The 25,586-nt window shown below is 38.9% G+C and overlaps 1 protein-coding gene across 3 annotated transcripts in view; it reads left to right on the top strand.

Annotated features, from left to right (window-relative positions):
- LOC121288566 (SPRY domain-containing SOCS box protein 3-like) overlaps positions 1-15,646 on the top strand; it is a 30,300-nt gene extending 14,654 nt beyond the window's left edge. For 2 of the 3 annotated variants that reach the window (XM_041207165.1, XM_041207166.1), the window contains exons 3-7: positions 5,065-5,239; positions 6,297-6,484; positions 9,774-9,876; positions 11,590-11,715; positions 12,721-15,646. In XM_041207165.1, the coding sequence (XP_041063099.1) occupies positions 5,065-5,239; positions 6,297-6,484; positions 9,774-9,876; positions 11,590-11,715; positions 12,721-13,067 (939 nt within the window). In that variant the 3' untranslated portion in view covers positions 13,068-15,646. The remainder of the gene's footprint in view (positions 1-5,064; positions 5,240-6,296; positions 6,485-9,773; positions 9,877-11,589; positions 11,716-12,720) is intronic. The other variant, XM_041207167.1, reaches the window with a different exon arrangement.
- The last annotated feature ends 9,940 nt before the right edge of the window (positions 15,647-25,586 follow it).

Raw genomic sequence — 25,586 nt, 5'->3', positions numbered from 1 at the left:
CCATAATGAGCAAGCACAGGAAATCCTTTTGTCTCAAGTGAATGGCAATGTCATCTAGAAAGTCAGAAAGCTCTTAAATTAGAATCTACACTTAAAATTTAACCATGGATTAGAATTCCACACTTGCAAATCAATTTGGACTTAGCTGGGGCCCAGATCAAATGCAAAATTGAGCGTCCTGAAAAAGAGAATTTCTAAACTACTTGAGTACATCAGGTCTAAGGAGAAAGTCAAATGTCCAGATTAACATTTTTTTTATACTCATTTGGTGAACTTGTTGATGAACTAATCTTAATACAGTGAATTGAGTCCTCAACCAGCTTCGATGAAATATTAAAAGCCTTCGACAAATATTTTAATCTTCAAATTGTGGAGTGTGCAGAACTTAAAAAGAGGGAGAGTGAGGAAAAAAAAGTGAAGCTACAAAAGGAGGGAAGGTGAGCATGCCAGAGGCAGGGAGCTTTCCAGGAATCCCAAAAATATATATTTTTGAAAACCCTGACACATTACCTGAATTGCAAAAGTAGGTGTCAGTGTGAATGTGTGCAGCTAACTGAATGAAGGCAAGCTATCTGATGGAATTCAAAATAAACAAACCCTGTAAAAGAAAAATGTTCATATCAAAGCTGAACTGGGAGATTTGAAACATAAGATTCAAGCTGAGTATATTGCTTTGAAAAACTCTAAACTAAAGCTTTCAGTGAACCAGATTGTTTGAGATCTGAGCAAGCATTTGAGGTGTGACAGAGGTGCCAGGAGGAAAGAACAACTCTGAATTCCATTGTTGACAAATCAAAGTAGGAGTTGAGAATATATAAACATGAGAAGGCAAGAGCTGAACAAGAAAACAAATGGTTGAAAGAGCAGTTAACTGTCTGTCAAGATCAAACTCAAAACAGTACAAAACCTTTCATCAGCATGAAGGAGTAAAGACCATCTTGAACAACAGAATAGACTTGAGTTACTTTCAACTTTATTTTTCTTGTCATTTGAACTTTGCAAAAGACAGGAGAACCTGCTAAAGGACCTTCAGACACGACAAGGATCCTTCAGGTCAAAGTACTTTTTTCCTCCGGAAAATTACAAAGTGAAGCAAAATGAATTTCATCTCATCAGTGTGGAAACATGGAGCAGGCCATTCGGCCCTTCAAGCCTGCTCCGCCATTCATTATGATCGTGGCTGATCATCCAACTCCAATAGCCTGTTCCCGCTTTCTCCCCATACCCTTTGATCCCTTTCGCCCCAAGAGCTATATCTAACTCCTTGAAAACGTACAATGTTTTGGTCTCAACTACTTCCTGTGGTAACAAATTCTACAGGCTCACCACTTTCTGGGTGAAGAAATTTCTCGTTATCTCAGTCCTCAATGGTCTACCCCATACCCTCAGACTGGTTCTGGACTCCTCCCACCATCGGGAACATCCTTCCTGCATCTACCCTGTCTAGTCCTGTTAGAATTTTATAGGTTTCTTTGAGATCTACCCACCACCCCCATTCTTCTGAACTCCAGCGAATATAATCCTAATCGACTCAATCTCTCCTCATCTGTCAGTCCCGCCATCCCAGGAATCAGTCAGGTAAATCTTCACTGTACTCCCTCTATATAGCAAGTACGTCTTCCTTCGGATAAGGAGACCAAAACTGCACACAATATTCCAGGTGTGGTCTCACCAAGGCCCTGTACAATTGCAGCAAGACATCCCTGTTCCTGTACTCTATTCCTCTGGCTATGAAGGCCAACATACCATTTACCTTCTTTACCGCCTGCTGCACCTGCATACTTACCTTCAGCGACTGGTGTACAAGGACACCCAGGTTTCGTTGCACATTCCCCTCTCTCAATTTATAGCCATTCAGATAATCTGCCTTCCTGTTTTTGCTACCAAAATGGATAAACTCACATTTATCCACATTATACTGCATCTTCCATGCATTTGCCCACTCACTCAGCTTGTCCAAATCATACAAGCATCGCTCATCCTCCTCACAGCTCACCCTCCCACCCAGCTTTGTGTCATCTGCAAATTTGGAGATATTACATTTAATTCCCTCATTTAAATCATTAATATATATGGTGAATAACTGGGGGCCCAGCACCAATCTCTGCAATAACCCACTAGTCACTGCTTGCCATTCGGAAAAAGACCTGTTTATCCTTACTCCTTGTTTCCTGTCTGCCAACCAGTTTTCTATCCATCTCAATACACTACCCCCAATCCCATGCACTTTAATTTTACACACCAATCTCTTATGTGGGACTTTGTCGAAAGCCTTCTGAAAGTCCAAATAAACCACATCCACTGGCTCCCCCTCAACTCTACTAGTTACATCCTCAAAATTCCAGTAGATTTGTCAAGCATGATTTCCCTTTCATAAATTCATAAATTACTCTGTCCGATTCTGCCACTGTTTTCCAAGTGCTCAGCTATTAAATCTTTTAAGACATACTTGGGAATGTTAAATATTCCAGGAGGAAGCCAAGAGATACAAAGGCTACAGAGCTGAAGAAAATGGTTGGACATTTGGAAGAAAATGTTACTTTTCCAGAGATATGAGATGAGAAGTTAGGGAAGCTAGAATGACAAGAGCAAGTAAAACTTCTCAGCATGAATGTCAAACAATTGGCAGAAGTGCAATTACAGAATGAGGTTGAAGGATAGCACAGAGGAATTATGCCCTGAAAAGAAAAAACCCATCAGCATAGAGAACCAGCTTTTATGTACAAAAGATGAGTTTGTAAAGGAAAAATGAAAACTGAAATGTCACTCTCAAAGTAGAACACATGAATAGAGGACTTAACACTTATATGATCTTTGTAGAAACAAATTCAAGGATGGATCTTCAATTAAAACTTGAACTTCAAACATCAGTCTCCAGTAAGCATCGTGAAAAATGCCTGGAACGGGGGGGGGAGAGAACTGCTGATGAATCGGAGCAATTTCTTGAAAGCAGAATTAACAACCAAAACTGAACTACTGATCTTCAGTCCAATTTGAATATAAAGGGTGATTTGCATTATGGAAGAGCAAATCCAGATTTTGAAAGCAGAAAAGAAAAATTCTACAAAACAGATTTAGGATCTAAGTGAATTAAAGTCTAAGGAGCAGGCAGTGGCCTTGGAATAAAGATCCTGAACAGAACTTAATGCCCAGTTGAAGTTGTCAGAATTCTGCAGGTAACTTTGAAACAAAGACATCTCCGCTTACAAGTGTAGTTGCTGAGTTGAATGAAAAGATTCATAAGCTCAAAGCAATTGGAAAGAGAGGGCTCAAATTGAGTGAAATTGTGAAACAAGTGGGAATGTGGGTTCAGTTTTTGAAACGTAAACTTCCACAGACATCGCAACAACCCACACCATGATGGAACACGATAAGACGAGTGCAATATTCGTCCACCCCACAAGAAACTAGCAACCACCAACTAGCAAAATAGCTGAACCGACTAAGTGCAGTTCAACATGAATGGAAGAAAGGATGAAAACAAGCCCTATGCCCCAACCTCAATCTAGAGGAAGAAACAGCAGCAACGGAGCCTGTCACTCCCCCATCAGTAGTGCGGACAAGATTTGTAAGGCCCCCCGAGACCACCTGAATTTTTGAATTCAAGGACTTGGAGGGGGATGGGATAATAATGTAAATATCTGAGAGAACAATGTAGGAGACACGTAAACAATCACTTAATGAATTGGATAAAGTGGGTGGAGGTGTAGTATAAAGGTCTGGCACATATGTAGAAATAATGTGGGACTGAGTATAGTACTGTCCACAGTGAAAATGCACATGAGCCACACCTCTGGGTCGGTTGAGTAGAGTCACGTGTACCAGCAAGCATGGAAACAACTAGCTTGTACCCTTTATACCCTGTATATTTCTGAGAATTAAAGACTCAAGACTTCTTCAGGCCTATCGAACTGTAACCAACGCCCTATAACACTGATAAATCTAGAACAGTTTTTCTAACATCTTCCTATAGATGCACATTTGATTATTTTGGAATGTAATTTCAAATGCATTTGACTTGATACCTAATTATAAGGCAGTTTCTGGCTCAAACCTGTACTGTAAGCCATAACTTCAGTTTCTTGATTCAGTTGAAACTAGTATAGCAATTTTTGTTTTGATTAGAAATTGAGTGATAGTAAACGATTTTATATTATCATTGATATTCTGGATTCTGCACTATTAAATGTGAATATTTCATGAAATTGAAGCTCTCCAAAACCCACCACAAACTATTTTTTGCTAAATAAAAACAAAATGCTGGGAATACTCAAGTCAGGCAGCGTCTGTGGCAAGGAACAGATACTATCTAATGTGCTGAGTATTCGCAACATTTTCTGTTTTTTATCTCAGGCTTCCAGCAGTTGCAGTATTTTGTTATATTATTGCTAAGTAATTTTCACTGTATTTCTATGATCTCGACAAATCTCAAATTTCTGTGATTTTTCTGTAATGTATTGGACATTGCCCAGATGCATGATAATTATCCACTGTGACAATGGTATGATGTTAACATGGTTTTATACAATCCATGCTGCGTTTTTTAAGTAATTTTTACACCAGAGTTTTTTGATTTCTTCTATATCATTAGTTCCCAGGTTGGGTAAGCCTAGACTATATTCCTTTGCAGCTGATGAGAGCTGACCAAATATTCCCTCAGAGGTGAAGCTGTTGCTCCTTTTTGTAGCAGTGCCTGGAGGAAGTGTAGTTTTGTTTTCATTGCAAAGCTGTGAAGTCTTGTTTCTGGCAGCTTTCACAAGCATTTTCCTAGCAGAAAAAAATCAATTCTCACTAATCTTGGTTTTGCTGCTTATTTACAAACCTCACCAGTTTGTTGGACAGAAACAATCAAATATGGGGCAGTTTTCAATTTTACCTAGTTATGGAGATTTAAAAAGAATATTAACCTTTGCAGCTCTATCATTGATTAAATCTTGCTGTTGCAAAATGAGGAATTCTTGCTGGAAAAGCTGCTCATAGGACAGTAACAAAATTTTGTGTTGTGAGACCGTTCAAGAAATATACAATGTTTTTTCATGTGGCTTTTATTTTAATCTCTTAAAGCACAGCGACTCCGATTCTGAATCAGAATTCCATTTGCCATCATCGATCCCAACAGCATTACCTGTGACAGGGGAGTCATACTGTGACTGTGTAAGCCAAAGTGACACCCGATATTGTGGTAGTATGCGTAGTTTCCATCGCATGAAGGACTGTCACTGTGGCGAGGAGGATGAATGTAAGAATGAATAAAAATTGCCTTTACTTTCAAGGGATTTGGTAGCACTTCAAGCTTCTAGCTGTTAATAAGTGCATAGGGAATGTATAAGTATCATGTGGAATGTTTAATCCTGGTGCTTTATCACTGTTCTTCCAGAGTTACAGCATCAGAATTTTTCATTCTATAAATCGGGGCTTTTGAAAAATCAGCCATCAGATCTGTGACAAATTGATAAATTTGCAGTAACTATTTCTGATTGTGCCAGTGGCAATCTCACCTTAGTCAAGTTAATATTAATTGAGATGCAAGTCAACTTAGCCAAATTGAGGTTGCAGCAGCTGGTGTTTCGGTATGGCTTGCGCCTTTTACCAATTTGGAGTCTCCTGGCATCATTATGATTTTTGACTTTAACTGCTGGACCTGCCCTCAAATAGACTAAATGGAGAAGAATAACTGACTATGTTTAAGATGAAATTTAATCCGAGTTCTAATGTCCATTATGGCAGAAATCTGAACTATGCACGTCTATAGCCATCAAATCACTCCCAAAGAGGAGTCCTATTGGACTCAAAACATTACTGTTTCTCCCTCCACAGGTACTGCCAGACCTGAGTTTTTTTCAGCATTTTTTGTTTTATTTTAAATCACTTCCATGTACCTAGTTGATCCATATTAGTGTTGGTGAGTGTTCAGTTTTTTTCTTTTTGTCGACTTCAGCTGTCATGGAATGGACAGGAGAAGTTGATGTGCTCTGTCTTTGGCTTTACAGTAGTGACTGAGTAACATTCACTTGATGGTCCAGTAGTTGGGTTGCAACCGCTGCAGTTTTTCCAAATTGATCAACAGATGATTACAGAAAATATTCTGTAATTGGGTGCTAATTTGAAGAGAATTCAAAAATGTTCTTTCCTGCTCTGCCCTAAACATCTTAGAATACATGTGTGCCTTTTTATAAGTTTGCTTCAGTTTATCTGTAATAGTGCCAACTGCTCTTTATCTTCCAGTAATAAATGTTAAAATCAATAAAACATGACTGGTGGTGGTAATGGTAATTTACTAAAACTCCTTCCTGCAGATTTTGAATGGATGTGGGATGATTCTACCAAGTCCTCTGCTACATTGCTGAGCTGCGAGAACAGAGAAGTAAATTTCCACATGGATTACAGTTGTGGAACTGCAGCCATTCGTGGGGACAAAGAAATGAGCGAAGGTCAACACTTCTGGGAAATAAAAATGACATCCCCTGTATATGGTACAGACATGGTAAGTACAGTAAAACTTATCAAAGATGCAGACAGGAATTACATTATCACATGGTAATTGAGGTTTGATTTACACACTGCCCTTTTCTGGCAAGGTGATGACCTCTAAGGAATGTTGCTCTGTATAGTGCAGTACTAAATGCTGTTTGCTTTTCCTTTTTTGTATGTGATTAAAAGCTGGGATCAAGAACTTGGTAACTGGTTTTGTACATATTCATGTTCATTCTGTCGTCTTCACTTAATCGCTAATGCTGAGTTGATACTTTTGTAATGCTATATTTTGATTTCTTTTTGAACTAAAGCCTTTTTGAACAATGCTTTAGGGAAGTTCTTATTACAGTTATCAATCCTTCATTAACACAGTTCCTGCTGGAACACCATTTCCTATGTTATTACAGAAGACAGTAATCAAAATATTATCTATATGTCTTCTTCTCCACTATTCCTATGGGACTAGAATGGGATGATCTTTAAAAGCTCTAATTGCAGTCTGACCCAAAAAGTTTACTCACTGGCTTTTTTAATCGTGTTTTGTTTGGGACTGTGCCAGTTCTTCCTTTCATCTTACAAGGATGTCAGCAAGTGAATGAAATAAAAAAAATTCTACAGTCCCCACCAATTAGTGAGTGAGTTAGCTTAAAGAAGTACTGCTAGTTCTAGTGAACAAGACTAGTCAATCATGATTGAAGCTGTCACCCCACAGCAAATGGAGGGGATTAAGTGCATGTAGGTAAGTGGACTATCAGGCAATGCTTGTTATTTATTAAACATGTTAATGCAGTCAGTGCTGAATAATGTGAATTGTAACTGGCTACCTATTAGAGTTCTTTAAGTATACACGGGAATTTACCGTAAGACATAGGAGCAGAAATTAGGCCATTCAGCCCATCAAGTCTGCTCCGCCATTCAATCATGGCTGATAAGTTTCTCAATTCCATTCTCCTGCCTTCTCCCTGTAACCTTTGATCCTCTTACCAATCAAGAACCTATCTATCTCGGTCTTAAATACATTCAATGACCTGGCCTCCACAGCCTTCTGTGGCAATGAATTCCATAGATTCACTACTCTTTGGCTAAAGAAGTTTCTCCTCATCTCTGTTCTAAAAGGTCTTCCCTTTACGCTGAGGCTGTGCCCTCGGGTCCTAGTCTCTCCTACTAATGGAAACATCTTCCCCACGTCCACTCTATCCAGGCCTTTCAGTATTCTGTAAGTTTCAATCAGATCCCCCCTCATCCTTCTAAATTCCCTCGAGTATAGACCCAGAGTCCTCAAACGTTCCTCTTATGTTAAGCCTTTCATTCCTGGGATCATTCTTGTGAACCTCCTCTGGACCCTCTCCAGGGCCAGCACGCCCTTCCTGAGATACAGGGCCCAAAATTGCTCACAATATTCTAAATGTGGTCTGACCAGAGCCTTATAAAGCCTCAGCAGCACATCCCTGCTTTTATATTCTAGTCCGCTCGAAATAAATGCCAACATTGCATTTGCCTTCCTAACTACCGACTCAACCTGCAAGTTAACCTTAAGAGAATCCTGGACCAGGACTCCCAAATCCCTTTACACTCCAGATTTCTGAATTCTCTCCCCGTTTAGAAAATAGTCCATGCCTCTTCTTCCTACCAAAGTGCATGACCTCACACTTCCCCACGTTGTATTTCATCTGCCACTTCTTTGCCCATTCTCCTAACCTGTCCAAATCCTTCTGCAGCCTCCCCACCTCCTCAATACTACCTGTCCCTCCAACTATCTTTGTATCATCTGCAAACTTAGCCAGGATGCCCTCAGTTCCCTCATCTAGATCATTAATGTATAAAGTGAAAAGGTGTGGTCCCAACATTGACCCCTGCAGAACTCCACTAGTCACCGGCCGCCATCCTGAGAAGGACCTCCTTATCTCCTCTCTCTGCCTCCTGCCAGACAGCCAAACTTCTATCCATGGTAACCCATGGGCTCTTATCTTACTGAGCAGCCTCCTGTGCGGCACCTTGTCAAAGGCCTTCTGGAAGTCCAAGTAGATAACATCCATTGGCTCTCCTTTGTCTAACCTACTCGTTACCTCCTCAAAGAATTCTAACAGATTTGTCAGGCATGACCTCCCCTTGATGAAACCATGCTGACTTTGCCCAATTTTACCATGCACTTCCAAGTATTCTGAAATCTCATCCTTAATAATGGACTCTAAAATCTTACCAGCGACCAAGGTCAGGCTAATCGGCCTGTAATTTCCCGTCTTTTGCCTCACTCCCTTCTTAAACAGCAGGGTTACATTAGCGATTTTTCCAGTCCTCTGGGACCCTCCCTGACTCCAGTGATCCCTGAAAGATCACCACTAATGCCTCCACTATCTCCTTCAAAACTCTGGGGTGTAATCCATCTGGGCCAGATGATTTATTCACCTTCAGACCTTTCAGTTTTCCTAGCAACTTCTCCTTGGTAATGGCCAACATTCTCACCTCTGCCCCACCAACTCTCTTGACCTTTGGGGATGTCACTCATGTCTTCCACTGTGAAGACTGAAGCAAAGTACCTATTCAGGTCCTCCGCCATTTCTTTGTTCCCCGCTACTACTTCTCCAGTGTCATTTTCCAGCGGACCAATGTCCACTTTTGCCTCTCTATGAAATAGATGATGCTCAAAGATCTTAAGTGGCAATCGATACAATTTGATGCTTTTTGACCATTTTGAAATTATAGCTCACTAAGTGGTGGGGACTGTGTCGTACAGTAGATCTATTGACATCTGAAAAAAGATAAGATGGGTAACATTTGAGACTGATCAGAACTGAAGTGGAGACTGAATCCTTTAAAGGTCTTTGGCAACCCAGCAATGCAGATTTGGTCAAACAAAATAATTCAACCATTTGATCCCAAAGCTGAGGATCCGTCCAAATTAATATTTAAAATTATTCTAAACAATGGTTAAATTATGAACTGACTAGAGAGAGTTTTACCACAGCGCAGGAGTCTGGCTGTCAGGTTCAATTACTGACTGACGGACTACCTTTGAGCTTAAATACAATCTTTGTAACTGAAGATGGTCCGACCTTGTACTCAATGTTATCTTAATCTAATAACCTTTTGGGCAGTATTAAGTCCAAATATTGACATAATATGCCTTGCTTAATGATTTCTAATAATGAAACGTGCAAGCGAGAGAACTGTAACAGTCACTAATGGTTACAGCCTTTTTCATATAATTCATGGCATCACCATTAGCCATGCTGACCAAATTCTTTATCTTTTTGCAACCTGATGTACTTGTCCTGTCTTTTTTTGTGTATTGCATTTAGATGGTAGGAATTGGAACAACTGATGTCAAACTGGACAAATTTCGCCATACCTTCTGCAGCTTACTGGGAAAGGATGAAAATAGTTGGGGTCTCTCCTACACAGGTACTACTGTTGTGAAATAATTTTAAAATACTTTTTCTCCTCGTCTTCAGTTATTTTTCAAACGGAGAATACCAGCCCCCCTTTTTTTTTTTTAAAGCTGAATGGGTTATATATGGTATATGTGGGGAGGTGTTGGCATAGTGGTATTGTCACTGGATTAGCGTTCCAGGGACCCAGGGTAATGCTCTGGGGACTCGGGTTCGAATCCCACCAGATAGTGAAATTTGAATTAAATAAAAATCCGGAGTTAAAAGTCTGACCACGAAACCATTGTAATGCCCTTTAGGGAAGAAAATCTACAGTCCTTGTCTGGTCTGGCCTACATGTTACTCCAGACCAACAGCAATGTGGTTGACTCTTAAATGCTCCCTGAACAAGGGCATTTAGGGATGAGTAATAAATGCTGGCCTAGCCAGTGATGCCCACACCCCATGAACGAATAATTTTTTAAAATAAAGCATTGGCCATAGTATAAACATTCTCTCAAACCTGTCTACTCTCTCCAGCCCACTTCCATAGCTGCAGGAGGGACTGCTTTCCCCCACTGCAGAGCACTGATTATACTTTGAAGAGCTGTTAGCAATGCTTGAATAAATCTTTCTGAATATCAAGTTGAATAAGATGATGCCTGGACCTGAAGAAATACAAGCCACAAAAACTGGGGAGAAATTGGGAAAACAAAATGAAATGGTTCTTGTATGCATACTAGAATTCTGTGCAAACAGGATTGGTTCAGTGCAAAAATGTTTTATGTACCTTGATTTCTATTATTAATGTAATTTTTTTAAGTAGCTTTAAGAAAAGGATTCACATGTAAAACAAAATCTTTGAACTCGCACACTTTGGACTTGGCCAAGAAACCATCCCTTTATTATGACACAGCTGATGGTAAATGCTGAGCTGTTCAAATCCCAGAGGGAAACTTGAAACAACTGTCATAACTTGCAAATTGCAAAAATTGATTTTGAGATGAATTCGGTTATAATAAGACTATTGAATCTCGTTTTTTTTATAAAACTCAACATTTAATATTGTAAAAATCCCCTAACTAATCTGATTCCCAGTTACAGCCCTGTTAAGGCAACAGTAAAACAGATCCCTGGCAAAGCACAGTCTGGACAGTTGCATTCAAAATAAGTTTCTTTCAACTCTGGGTTCTTGCAGACAGCAGCTTGAGGTTTTATAGGCTGGAGGCTTTAGATCTTAGAATCCCCCTTTTACCAACAACATTCTCTCTTTTATACATGTTTTCCTCTGAATGCAAATTCTCATTGTGTCACTAAGTTTTTTGAACTTTACCTCTTTCAACAATAAAACCCTTTCATAGCACCAATTCTAATAGTAAGCTTTGGGGAAAAAATAACCACTTAGTTTTGCTTCTTCTGGCTAGGTGTAATATTTCACCCATTCTTTTGGCTTATTTTAATGTAAATTTTCCACCTTTTTACACTTCACCTTGGAACTTCCCTATGTTTACCTAATTAACATTTCGCACCCACTTTTCTTCTATACATCAGCCTCTAGACCAGCTGGCTTTTAATCCAATTATCTCTCTCTCCCACGCACCCCCACCTCCTAATTTCCATCAGAGTTCATTATATTTTAAATACCAAAGCTACTTTATTTGGATATCCTTACACAATGATCTGTCACATGTACTAGTGTAGTCATCTTGTGTTATAACTTTTTAATTCTACAATTCATTTGTTGTAGGTGTGCTACATCACAAAGGTGCCAAGATTCACTTCTCAACAAGATTTGGACAAGGCTCCATCATAGGCGTTCACTTGGATACCTGGCATGGCACCCTGACATTTTTCAAAAATAGAAAATGCATAGGTATGGTCTAGTTTTATATAGTGGGCATTTTATCTTGCCTGTGGTCCTGAATTGAAATGTTAATAAACTTCATTTAACTTTCGTGGTTGCCTGTTGATCACCAGCAGGTTGGATGCTGACTGACTGTTGTAAACTGAACTATAAGAGAATATTTTATTTAAAATAGCGTTGCAATTACAAGATGTTAAGATGTTTGGAAGGTTCAAAATATTTTTGGAAAACAAAGCTGCAAATGTACTCCAGTAATATTCTGTAAATGTAAACTAGGATTCCATAAATGTCAAATTGGTATTTCAGTGCTCTTGAGCTTTCTACAGTAATGTGATCTAAGAGATATGCATTCCAAATGACCACCAGGATTTTCTAATGAATTGGCATCTAGTGGCTTAGCTTAGATACACTTGCAGCTATAATTATACTTGCATCACTGAAGACCTGCTGTCAACCAAAGGAACAGCTTCGAATTTCATTTAATAATTAAATATATAATGAAAATTGTGTGAAGTACCAATGTCACCGCTGATGTAAACTACTTACACCTGCAGAACTTTTAGACTTGTGTACAGGGTATGGTGTAATTCTTTATTTTCCATAGAATTCTGCTTCTTACTATGTATTATAGAAATAACAATTTTAAGCAGTAAATGTTTGCCCTTGCTTGATTATCTTGTAATTTAAACGAATTGACATTGAAATATTTTTCTAACTTAAGTTTTTGATTCTATTCTGTTAAATCTTGAAAGTAGAAATTATGGGTTACTGAAAAATAACTATACATTTAGGAGAAAATTCTAAAAGTGGCCATATTTATTAATTTTAAGCGCTTGTTTCTTCCTGACAGCCAGCTGATCTGGCAAAACCATTTATACTGTACTGATATTTGAGCAGAAATTTGAATGATATGATTTTTGCAATAGTGCAAAATACCTGTATTGTGAAATGCTAGTAATGGTATGCCATTAACAAGCTGGCATTAACAAGTGGTTTTTTTTTCCCCTTCCAAAGGAGTTGCAGCTACCAAGCTGCAAAACAAGAAGTTCTTTCCAATGGTTTGCTCAACCGCAGCTAGGAGCAGTATGAAAGTGATTAGATCCTGCTTCTCTCCGACCTCTCTCCAATATCTCTGCTGCCTACGGCTCCGACAGCTATTACCTGATCACAATGACAAATTGGAGGTTCTTCCCCTACCCCCAGGTCTGAAACGCATGCTCCGCAATCGATTGGGTTGGGTCCTCTCTATGAATCATGAAGACAGTGGCAAAGAGGCTGCATGCAGCACATCAGGCAGTGATTTCTACAGTTCCTCAGTAGACGCTGAAGCTTGCCAACGAAAAAGATGTCGGCGGACTTAACAATTCATACTGGTTTGATTTCTCTTTTTAAATCATGACTGTAATTTCAACTGCCACAGCTGCAATACTTAGTATGGACATGGACCAATACTGCAACATGATGAGCCAAATGCAAGATGATCAAAGCTCCCAACTTCATTTTTAATGCTTCTAGCTCCTCTTGCCAAACTACTGAGGATTGTCATCTGTGAACTGGGATTGACAAGAAGTGCTGGATGGTGGCTGAAGAGACACTTTTTTGAATAAAGTACCTATGTACTTCAAGAATTCTTTTCAATCTACTTTTTTTGTAGGTCATTTAGTGCTTTCACCTTTAAAGAAAAAATAAAATATTCAGCTTGTCTAAAATATGAACCTCATGCTGCTTTTCTCTTTCTCCCTTCTTCCCTCACCCCAAAACAAAGAAAACTTCAAATTCTGCTTTCTTGATGGTTGAGCTACCTAAACCAGGGAGGTCCTTTTGATTCCTTGTCTATGCTGAGTTAGCTGCAAACTGGGCAAAGGTAGGGTGCCAAAGTTGACTCATTAGTAATGGAAGGGAGAACAGATTCCCATTCCTTATAACTATCTTGTGAGCACTGCTTTAAGTGTGTAAATTAGTTTTTCTGTCATAGCTTGCTGGTAGTGATGACCAAGATTCACACTTACTTACTTTCTTATATTCTTTTAGGAAGGCACATGCTCTGTGGAATAATTTTCCCTCACTGAGCTGGGAGTGCTTTGGTAAAGGTGCAATGAATAATTAAAATCAGTGCCAAGGTCAACTTTAGTGTTAGATGACTTTTCTCAAAATTCAAATTGGGGTCAAACCCTAAATGTGTGGTTTACAGATGTATTTAAGTATGTGTGGGTTGTGCCTGCTATTGAGTCTATTGGAAAGCTATATTCCTATCCTAAGTTGCATTCAATAACCACTTCTGAACAAATTGGATTTCATTTGAGGTTTTGTTTACAATGCTCCAGCCTTTTCATGTTACAGGAAATAGGATAAGGTTGCAGTATTTCAAGGTACTCTATTCTGCCAAATTTGTGTGGTGTGGCCAACACTTAACATTGTTTGATGCTTTTGCAATGGTCATAATCTACTCTTGGTGTACAGTATTTGTCTTTGCTCAGGCCAGTGAATAATTGTCCAGTACACTCCATTCTATAGTTGCAGGTATGTAGAACTTGAACCTTTTCCATTAGAGAACAGCAGGACTCCAAATTGTCCAGCTGAAGTAATGTCTAGCCTTAGCTATTCCCGGTTTCACTATAGCAATGTGAGAACTATAAGAGTGAGGCTTAACCATTTCATGTAATTATTAGTCTTTTGAGTCTTGTAATCTGTATCCCATTTTGTTCAGATTAAATCATTTAGTCTTTGGATTGAGTTATGAAATTACATAACCACCAAAGCTAGCTTTATTATTTCTTGTGTTGTAAATTACACAACAAGTATTTGGCAACTACAATTTACATTAGGCATACGTTCTTTTGAAGAAAAAGTGTATAAAGGTACCTGTTCCCATGTCCATTCAGGCTCCCAAGCTCTTGAAATGTTTTGAGATTTTTTTAATGTTAAGGGTACTATAAAGGTGCAGGCTACCATTGATAACTTGCAGTTCCCTACAGGGTTGCTTTAGTCCCACTCTTGTGTATTGCTTTGGTTTAAGTCCTAACTTCACCGTTTTATTTCAGTGGATTGTTAGTCAATGGTGTGTTACAAGGGTCACATTGCCTTCTGGCATGGAAATTAACACAGCCCCCATTTTCTACTCATTAGAATTTAAAACTCAGGCAGAATATGCTTGACCCACTTTTTCTCAGTATGTACTCCTTGGTGTGAAGTTCTGCAACAGAAGTACAAATTAGTAACATTACCTCTTACTGGTGGTAGTGTATTCTGCCTTCCTGGCAGAAGGTAGTTTGTGCAGAGGGGGATGACTGCTGTATAAGTGTATATATAACGGAGACACCCTTAGTTATGTTTCTTTAACTCTTATTTTTGAAGATTTTCAAAATGGACGGCAGGATAATATAACAAATGTGATATTCCAGCTTTGGTAAATATTACGCACCAAGGATATTAGCTACAAGAAGAGGGAAAAAAATCAAATCAGCTACTAAGTGCTGCACTTTTTAAACAGCAAAGGAGGAGGAAAACAACTAGACATGAAATTAGCTCACCTTAAACTTTTTCAGTTCTAGTTTTACAGAGTTAAAAAGTTAGCTGAAAGAAATGATGCAAGTGGTTGTATTGTGAAATACCATAACCATAATAAATGGCAACTATTCTATGAATTAACATCTAACTGGTTTAACTGGAGATTAGTAGTTGTATGTATAATGGTAACTGTTAAAAATATTGAAAGCTCTGTTACACTTGCATGTATGTATTTCCATTCTAATTTGTGCATTAGCAACTTTCTATACTTTGGTAAATTTTACAGACTGAAATTGAATATCCATATAATGAAAAAGTACCATTTCAACCCTTGTTGGATACATCAACCAATTTTTAGCTACAAGTATATCTAATTTTTAAGTGTGCCTGTTCCTGTTTAAATTGCTTAGAAAAATAAACTTTCCACATGGGGTTTTAGTTAGTCTTGTGGGTTCATTGAATGATTCCCGACTTGCATCAGTTCTTATAGAAGGCATGACGCTCTGTGGAGTTATGGAGTAATATCACAAATACTAGAACAGTAAGCTTCTGTTCTGTTCCTATCCAGAATAATTGCATATTTGATAGGAGTTATATCATTTTCTCTCCTATTGGATGACATCTGTTGAAACCAAGTAGAGAGCTTGGCTCTTCATCTGCAATTTTTTTTCTGTTGATTGCTCTTTCTAGAGATCAAATGTGTAAGTTTGTTTTTTGGTCAGTACCCACAATTCCTGTGAATTTCACAGATACTATTTCTAATCTGAACTCTTGTATGGATGCTGGAGAAAGATAGAAAGATATGTATGCCTTTTGTGTTTAACTATTTGAATATTAATTTTCAATGTCAGTAATTTGCATTTTTGATTGGATTCTATTGAATGGAATCTTTAAAAAAAAATTCATTGCAGTGAGTGCTTTACACTCTGCCAAGTGTTCTGTTCTGTCATTTTAAATTTAAATGCATTAAAGTATAAATGGTAAGTGGGGAGCTCTTGTAGTTTGCTGAATTGCGATTTTTACTGGCTGTTGTAACGATCATTGTTTGATTTTCTGATAAAGAACAAGTTATTTAAATTTGTTTCCAGGACTTCTTTTGATTCCTGGAAGAGATTTGACTTGCATCAACAACAACTTATATTCATAGCACCTACCATAGAGCCATAGAAAAGTTACAGCACTGAAAGAGGCCATTTGGCCTCTGCACCAGCTGAATTTTTTTTAAAAAAACTAGCCACCCATTCTAATCCCACCTTCCAGCACCCAGTCTGTCACCTTGTAGTTTACAGCCCTTTAGGTGCAGATGCAAGTACCTTTTTCAGATGAGTTGAGAGTTTCTGCCTCCATCAAACAAGCTAGCAAATTCCAGATTTCCACCACCCTCCAGGTGATTGTTTTTCATCATGTCCCCTCTAATCCTTACACCAATCACCATAAACCTATGCCCCTTGGTAATTGACCTCTGCTTTCTTGTCCACCTGAATTAAGTCACCCCTCAGCCTCATCTGTTCTAAGAAAAACAACCCTAGCCTATCCAAAACAAAAAAAATTGCTGGAAAAACTCAGCAGGTCTGACAGTATCTGTGGAGAGAGTTAAAGTTTCAAGTCCAGATGACTCTTCAGAACTGTTCTGAAGAAGGGTCATCTGGACTCCATGTTAACTCCTCTCCACAGATGCTGTCAGACCTGAGTTTTTCCAGCAATTTTTGTTTTTTCAGATTTCCAGTATCTGCTGTATTTTGCTCTTTTCCTAGCCTATCCAATCCTTCCTCATAGCTGCAATTTTCAAGCCTTGGTAACATTCTTGTAAATTTTTTCTATATTCACTGCAGAGCAATTGTCCTTCCTGTAATGTGATCCAAATGGTACACAATTCCAGCTCAAACCTAGGTAGATTTTTTTTATACAGTTCCAGCATTATATCTCTGCTTTGGTATTCTGTACCTTGTCCAATAAAGGAAAGCATTGCACATGCTTTCTTGACCACCTTCATGGACCTGTGGACATGCACTCCAAAGTCTGTCTTCTATCCCTATCAATATCCTTCTGTTTGTGTATTCCTTAGCTTTGTTTGCTGCCCTCAAATGCGTTACCTCATTTCTCTTGATTGAATTCCATTTGCCACTGCCCACTCAACCAAACCATTATCATTCTGGAGTTGACAGCTATCCTCTTCACAATCAACTATACAGCTAATTTTTGTCATCTGCAAATTTCTAATCATTTAAGTCCAAATCATTAATATATATAACAAACAGCAAGTGACCCAACACAGTCTTGTAGAATGCCATTGGAAACCACTATCCATCACAAAAACATCCATCTACCATTACCTTTTGTTTCCTGTCGCTGAGCCAATTTTGCATCCACCTTTCCCTGTATCCTATGGGCTTTTATTTTTTGACCAGGTGGGACCTTGTCAGATACCATGCTAAAATCCATGTAGACAACATCCACTGCACTATCCTCCTCATTTGTCCTCCTTACTAATTTTGAGGAAGTAAGACACTACCTTCCCTTAATAAAACCATGCTGACTATATCCCTGATTGATCCATTCCTTTGTGCCAGAGTTTATTAGAATCAGTTGAGACCAGATAATTTGCCCTCCGCCTGTCAGACTGCCTGGTCTATAATTATTTGGCTTATCCCTCACATCCTTTTTAAATAATGGTAAAACATTCACAGACCTCCAATCCTCTGGTACCTTGCCTGTATCTAATGAAGATTGAAAAATGATTCGAAATATTTACTATTTCTTCCCTGACTTCTTTTAACAGCCTGGGATACAATCCATCCAGCTGTGGTGATTATCCACCTTCAATGTGACAGTACCTCCAGTACTTGCCCTCTCATTATGCTTATTGTACCTAATATTCCACAATTCTCCTGTTTAACTAGAATGCCTGCATCATTCCTCTTTGTGAAGACAAAGTACTCAAGAACCCTGCGTCCACACACCTTATACATCTCTGGTGACCCTACCCTTTCCTCAGCTATCCACCTTTTAAAATGATATCCCAAAGTGCTTCATGGGAATATTCTTCTTGAGTTTGTTGCCCAAAGAGAGGTCTGACCTACAGTGCCACAACATCCACCACAGTTAGGACAAGGAGACAAATTCCTGATCCACACCAGCAATCTTACCAATTAAGCCAGCCAGTGGACAACACCGCAGCACCTCCCCCCGCCCATTTTCAGAGTTGCTGTGACAACATAAACTTTTACACGTTTGTAGCCTGGAATTATGGGTAATGATGGTAGAGGCTGCAATTTTTTTCCTATCGCGTGACTGACCAGAAATCCATCTTGCTCTTGTCACCTGCCTTTAGTCTATGTTGGAAGGATTTCCAAGTTGATATTCAACCTGTTTGGCTGTGTTGTGAATGCTCCTTCCTTGGCCATCAAGTCCTGGAGTGGGACTTTAACCCAGTGCTTCTGGATCAGAGGTAGAGGTTACCTACTGTGCCAGAACACCCCCACAGGAGCATTCAAAGACAAAATTTGACACTAAGCCACACAAGATTAGGGCAGATGACCGAAAGTTTGATCAGAGGTTTTAAGGGATGTCTTAAAGGAGGGAAAGAAGTGTTTAGGAAGAGAATACCAGAAATTAGAGCCTTTAGTATCTGAAGGCAGGCCACCAATATTGCAACAACTAATTGGGATGTTTGAAACCTTGGAGGAACAATGAGATCTAAGGGTTATGTGGCTGGAGGATATTAAAGAGGTGAGACAATGGGGAGATTTGAAAGCCAGGAGAGTGTTTTTAAAATTTGGCTGCTGGTTAAGCAATGCTAATATAGGTCAGCAAGCACAGGAGTGAAGGGTGAGTAAGACTTGGTGAGAGTTAGACACAGGCAGCAGAGTTTTGGATGACTTCAAGTTTATGGAGGATAGAATGCAGGAGACCAGGAGTGTTTTGGAATAGTCGAGTCTAGATGTAATGGGATAAGGGTATCAGCAGTTGATGAGCTGAGGCAAGGGTGAAGTTGGGCATTGTTATGGAAGTGGAACTCGGCAGTCTTAATGGTATGGATACACGGTTGGAAGCTCATCTCAGCCTAATATTTGACACCAAGGTTGTGAACAGTCTGGCTCAACCTCACACTTGCTACAGAAGGATGAAGTCAATGGCAGGGACCAATAAAGGTTCAAGGAAATTACTGTCCGTTCAATATTGGATGCCAGATGAGCAGCCTGACAAATCGGACCTCAAAGTTCAAGAGGTGGCAATGAGGCAGAACTGGGTGTCAATAGTCAACATGTGGAAACTGAACACTGGTTTTTTGGATTATGTTGCCCAGTGGCAACATGTGAATGAGAAGCTGGAGGGGGCCCATGGATAGATCCTTGGAGTACGCCAGAGCTTGTGGTGCAGGATCAGGAAGAAAAGCCTTGCAGATGATTTTCAGCAAATTTGAAGGGGGCAGTACCTGAGGAGAGAGAACAGTTAATATCCACTAAGATGAGCCCAGGAAGTGAAGTTGGGTATCACAATGAACTTAAGCAGAGGAATATTTGCTTCGTAAGCCTCCTTATGGATAGCCCCTTAGAGACTAGAAATAGTATGTTGCATTGTATACTGGTAAGAAGAATTTGATCTTGTGTAGAGGGTGACAAAATGTAACCGCCTCACAGGCAAAGAGGGCTGTGCCACTTATATCTGAACATGTTTGCTTCTCATAAACTAACTTTCTGATATAAAATTTCATCTTTGGTTTCTTTAATTGAATTAAATTTGCAAGTAGTCAATTCTGTAGTATTGAGCTTTAGTCATCATAGCCCAACACTCAACATAGTAATTCTGAAGTCTGCCCTATGTAATGATAATGGTATCATGTTGCAGTGAACACCTGTTACTGTTATACTTGGGATTTGAACTGATGCACTACTTAGTTTTTATTTGACCATGTCCATTAATACAATGATACAATTATCAACTTGGTCACTACAAACAGCATTTCATGTTCCAGGATTACTACACAAGCATTGTAGCCAATACAGCAAGGTAACCATTATCTGCTTTCAGAAGGATTTTATATTGTTGTAGATAACCATATATAAACATTGATTGTGACATCTTTAGCAGTTTTGAGATTCAGGCTCCTTGAGCAGATTTTCAATCCCTTCTGTTTGCTTGAAGGTGGTCACACTCCACTCCCCTTGTTTGTGCTTAGTTTTAAATTCTTTCTTTCTTGTGTTCTCAAACTTGCAGCCTAATGTGTAATTTTAAGTACTTTGCCTCCTGATTTTGCAACAATATGATAGTAGAACTGTCAGCATTCACCATCATTATTCAAACTGACAGCAATGTCTGGAGTCCACTGCATGCACGCAGTTAAACATGGAAATCCAAAAGTTGTTGTGATTTGTATACTTCCCCCATGGTGTGGTGCAGACTCGGATCCATTAGAAACCCCCTGAACTGACAAACTTGCCTTTTTACACTGTGCTAATTACTGCTGAGCAACTTCATGAGGGGCTGGGAGGTGGGTGACAAGGGCAGGAACCAGTTTTTTTTTCCCGTCTAAATTCTTGGTGTTTGGCTGCTTACCCAGCTTGACGGCATCACTGTTGTAGAACACCTGGAGATCACTTTGACTTGGCACCAGATTCAAACTGATGTCAGGGAAGGGGAAATCCACACCAAAGGTCACTAGATCTTAATGGGCCACTTTCAAGGTCAACAGTGAGTGATGTGGCTTTGCTGCTAACCACAAAATCTGGCCCAATATCACAACTGAATTTGCACTTCATCCGAAGTCTTCCTTCATCAAAGATGGCATACCAATTAAACACATACAATCATGCTTTTGTCTGATGCAAGCTTATCACCACGTTCTCACCATCTTCAATTGAAAGGTAGAAAGTGTGTGTAATTGTTTCTCAATTTGTGCTGTAGATTACTTAACCATGAGACTAGCAGGAAAATAGCTTTCCCCTTTTTGTATTACTCCATTATCGCTATCTGAGACTTCAACTACTAACTTCTCCTGGTACTAATATATAAAACTTTCCTACAATTTTTTTCAATGGACAGATACCTATTGTTTCCTGTGTTGCAAAATAATAGACACAACCAAGGTACATTGCATTATGACTATTCTAAATTAGATTGCATTTAGTCTTAACACACAGTTATGCATACAAATAGTTTTAAAGGCTATTAACTAAATCAATTAACTGATACATATGGTAATAACAATCATACAACAATGCAAATACAGTATCATGTAAATAGCTCAATGTACTCATCACTAGGCATGTGACTTAAATGATTTTAGCCAGTTTTATTTGAGCTTTTATGTACCATTTCCTGTTTTGGTAAGGCTGGCAATTATTTTAACCTGGAGACAATTCATGTACCATTTTTCATTTCCAACTTAGGTTAGAGTTGGTTGTGTCGAGGGCAATAAATAATCTGAAAACACCCTTCAGGCTGGAGAAAATTTGTACTGGAACACTTCACCCTCTCAAGTAAACATTTTTTTCAGGGGGGAAAAAAGCAGTTGTTCCACCAAGTCTCTAATCTATCTTTCACTGGTTGAACCTAAAAAATAAATGGCCCATTGATTTGAATTAAATAATTGATGGCTATCTGGTTACTTGGAGTAAACTTTAAAAGTGGATTTTCCACTTATTGTAATTTATGCAGTAAGTTTTGATTTTTTTCATGTATCAGTTACCTACAACACATATTTTCCTGCCGCAGGCTGCTTGCACCAGTGGCATTTTGCTTCATTTGAATTGCTGGCTATTTCCCTTTTCGGTCTCTTTTTTTTCTCTCATTTCATGTTTTAAATAAAATCACAATGATTGCAGCACAAGAGACCACTTGGCGATTTGAGTCGGTTGGCTCTGCAAAAGCAATTTAGCTAACTCTCTCCCCCCTGTAGCTCTGTGTTTCTCCCCCCCACCCTTTAGGTTATTTGAAAGCCACAATTGAACCTGCCTCCAACAACCTCTCGATCAGTGTGTTCTAGATCATGGGACTGGAGTTCTTCTTCACTTGAACTTTATTAAAGGCTTTTTCACTAAATTGTTAGTGATGATTTTTGCCTTAAGCTGCAAATTTTATAAATCATAAATAGAAAAAATGCAGTTTCTGTTGATTACCTTTCCTGAATAAAACTTGGATTCTTCATATCTATTTCCTTATGTTAGTTTTTCAAGGTAGCATTATCTGTGTGGAGACCTTTATCTCGGTCAAGTTGTAGCCTTTGGCATTCCAGAATAATTAGGTCAATTTTAATATCCATAAGTGAAAATGAGCTAACTGTTGGTGTAGGCTGTGTTCTGAACAAGCCTCGAACAGCTCCCCAATCAACTGGGTCATTCCTATTGGTTTGAACTGCTCCTTGCTGAGATGGATGATTAGTCTGGCTTTTAAGGGGCTAACATTGCTCACTCTGTAGTATAAAGGTGGTGCAGGGAATTGCTCACTGTACATGTAATCGCCTACGTTCCATTTTACTCTACTAGATTCCCATCAGATTTGAACACTTCTTTTTCACTTACATGGCAATTTGCTTCAAATTTTCTCACAGCGTTGAAATATTTAGTCCTTCCCATTTTTGTGAATTTCTTTTTCTTTTGCACATTATTTTTGAAATTTATCTTAATCATAGTATGGCTCCAATGTTTCTTCCCAGCTTCATTTTCTTTTCAGAGTAACAGCCTGCTACATGGTTTCCTTCTGCACATATTACTCTTCTTAACCTGGCAAATCTAACCTGTCTCTGTTTTAACCTCCTTTCCGACTTTTAAAATTTACCTCTCATGCTTCGGTTCTTCTGTCCAATTCAATTTACTCTTAACCATTTGTTCTCGTTTCAGATGTTCTAAATTTAATTTAACCTTTTTTAATTTTCTGATTTAAGTTGCTTAGTTTATAAATCTAGCAGCAGTGGAGGGCATATACGCTAATTTGAACCATCCAGACCCCAGGAGTATCATTTTACCCATGTTATGAACTTCCTGTTGCCTCAACTCCATAAAGTTGTTCACTTTTTGTATGGATAAAATCCTTGTAGTGGCATACAGTAGCTTAACATTGAGAGAAAAAAAGTCATTAGTCGGAACAGTGTCGTTTTGTGACAAGTTTTATATTTTTATTGCCAGGTTATGCTCTTAAAGTGATTACTTCCTTCATGTTGGTCATTATAGGTCAAAAGGACTTAAATTTTATGGTCAAAAGGATTTAAATTTTATGGTATTTTTATTCATATATGTAGTAAATAAGCTGCTTTTCATCATTTAAAGGTAATTTTTTGCTGACATGAAGGCAAAGCACAGCCTTTTGACCAAATTAGTGAAAACTTCAATATAGCTCCCAGTTAAATGTTTAAATTGGGGTTAATTCGGTGTAACTTGTTGTAGCTGATGGGCCATTCTAACTCTTCCCTTTTATATCTCCTTGTACTTGCCTCTTGCATGCCAACCTTCCAAATGTGCTCTCTAATTCCTAAAACTTAACGTGCAAAGCTTAAGCACTTCATAGATCAACTGAAATACTACATTCAGTCTGACCAGTTAGTCTGTCTTCAAGATTAGAATTCTAATTTAAAGCTCCAGAAATATTCTTAAATTGGGTTTGTCCAATTGATCTTTCAAGATTTCCCACAGAAATGCTTAATTGAAAGTGGTTTTCATATTATCATAGGATTTGTATGATGGATTTAAATCTTTTTGACTGGGAGGGCATCAGTGAAGATAACTCGTCTCTCTTTGTATCATGACCTAACTACTGTTTCAAGGGTTCAAGTCTCTCTGATGCTTTTATGGTGCTAACATATGTTTTAGTCGTAAAACTTTTTGCTATCTTTCGCTACCTGGCAGGATATTTCTGTGCTGAATGAACTTTGTAGCTTGTTGGTTCTTCCCCCTTATAGCAACTTGCAGGATGGCAACACAGCAAATTCATTTGAGTGAGTTGCAAGTCATTAAACACAATGTAGCAAATGCCACCCAATGGCTTCCTACACGTTTCATAAAGCTGAGGTCATATTTTGAAAAGTCATTCTTTTGGGCTTTATTTGTTAACAGCAAGCTAATGAAGAGGTGCTTTGACACATTAATTTGTGGATTTGTACTTGTGGCTCCCCCAATCTCACAATGGAATCTTGGCCAATTCGGAGAATCCAAATCTGTAGGGTTGACTAATCTGAACACCACCTGATGGCAAAAGCCTGGAATCTTGTCTGAATGTAGAGTGTAGTATGGAAGATTTTATTGAATGCTGGTATGTAAACTTTTAAAGTTGAAGATATGAATTTGCTTCTGCAGTTATGGGGTATCTGTTTTGTTTTTGAGCAATGGAATACCTCCAGCTATTGAAGTGATCAAGCAGATGTATGGGATTGCTTGAGTTTTCTGAACAATTGAACAACTCCAAAATCAGACACTCAACCAAAACTTTTTTTAAAAAAGAAATGGCTAAATCAACTGAAGCATTTTGAGCTTCCAGCAAGAGGGCATAATGTTCAATCCGTGCTGATTTAAAGGGTGCACCAATCGCACAGCAGAGTATTGCAAATTATGCCTCAATTGTTCATATTAGTTACCACCTCAACCCCAACAGATGTATGGTTCCTTTAAGTGACCCTTCCTTGAGCAAGCAAACATGACTGTTTTGATTGAGACCATATCTTTAGCGACGTTATCTGCATCCCACCCTCCCTCTTTTCTTCCCTAGCCTAGCTAACCTAAGCCTCATTCTAGTTTCTCACCTACCTTCCCAACTGTCCTTGCCAAGCTCACCTTTATTCAGGAGACCCACCTCCTATCCTCAACCCTAATCCCACTGACCTTCACTTCCCGGCTCCCAGAACAACTAATATTGTAAAACATTACGGCATCTCAGGTACTGGCTCCCTCTTTTCAAATCTGTCGCCATTACCCCTTCTAAAAAAAAATTCACATTGACTGATTGCTTTTTGTCCTTGCAAACTAAAATCCACTTTCCTTCCTGCAAATAGTTGAACATATTGTTCCCAAATCCAAGTCACTCTTTTCTACAGCTCCATGTTCGCACTCCTCCAGTCAGGTTTTCGCCCTCGCTGCAGCACAAATGGCCCTTATCACAGCCATACCTGGGCCAGAACTCTAATTCACTCACTGAAATGAGCCCTCCTTTCTAGTTGACTTTCTTCGCCCTTTTGTCTGTTCCTTGTCCCTTTCTTTCATAAATGCCTTTAAACTTAATGATAGTGATCAGTACTTTCCGAATGCATTCACTTCAATCCCAACCTAGACACAGCACTGCTTCATTTCTCATTTGGGCTGGAAACACAGCCAAGAAAGGTCACTTGTACATGCTGAAGAATTCCTCCTTTTCTCCTTGCCTTTTGTTCCCCTATTTGTATTGGGCTA

Source organism: Carcharodon carcharias, chromosome 15 (assembly GCF_017639515.1).
Source record: "Carcharodon carcharias isolate sCarCar2 chromosome 15, sCarCar2.pri, whole genome shotgun sequence".
Classification (NCBI taxonomy): Eukaryota; Metazoa; Chordata; class Chondrichthyes; order Lamniformes; family Lamnidae; genus Carcharodon; species Carcharodon carcharias.
The sequence above is the reverse complement of the archived record's forward strand: the minus strand, read 5'-3'. Positions and strand labels throughout refer to the sequence as shown.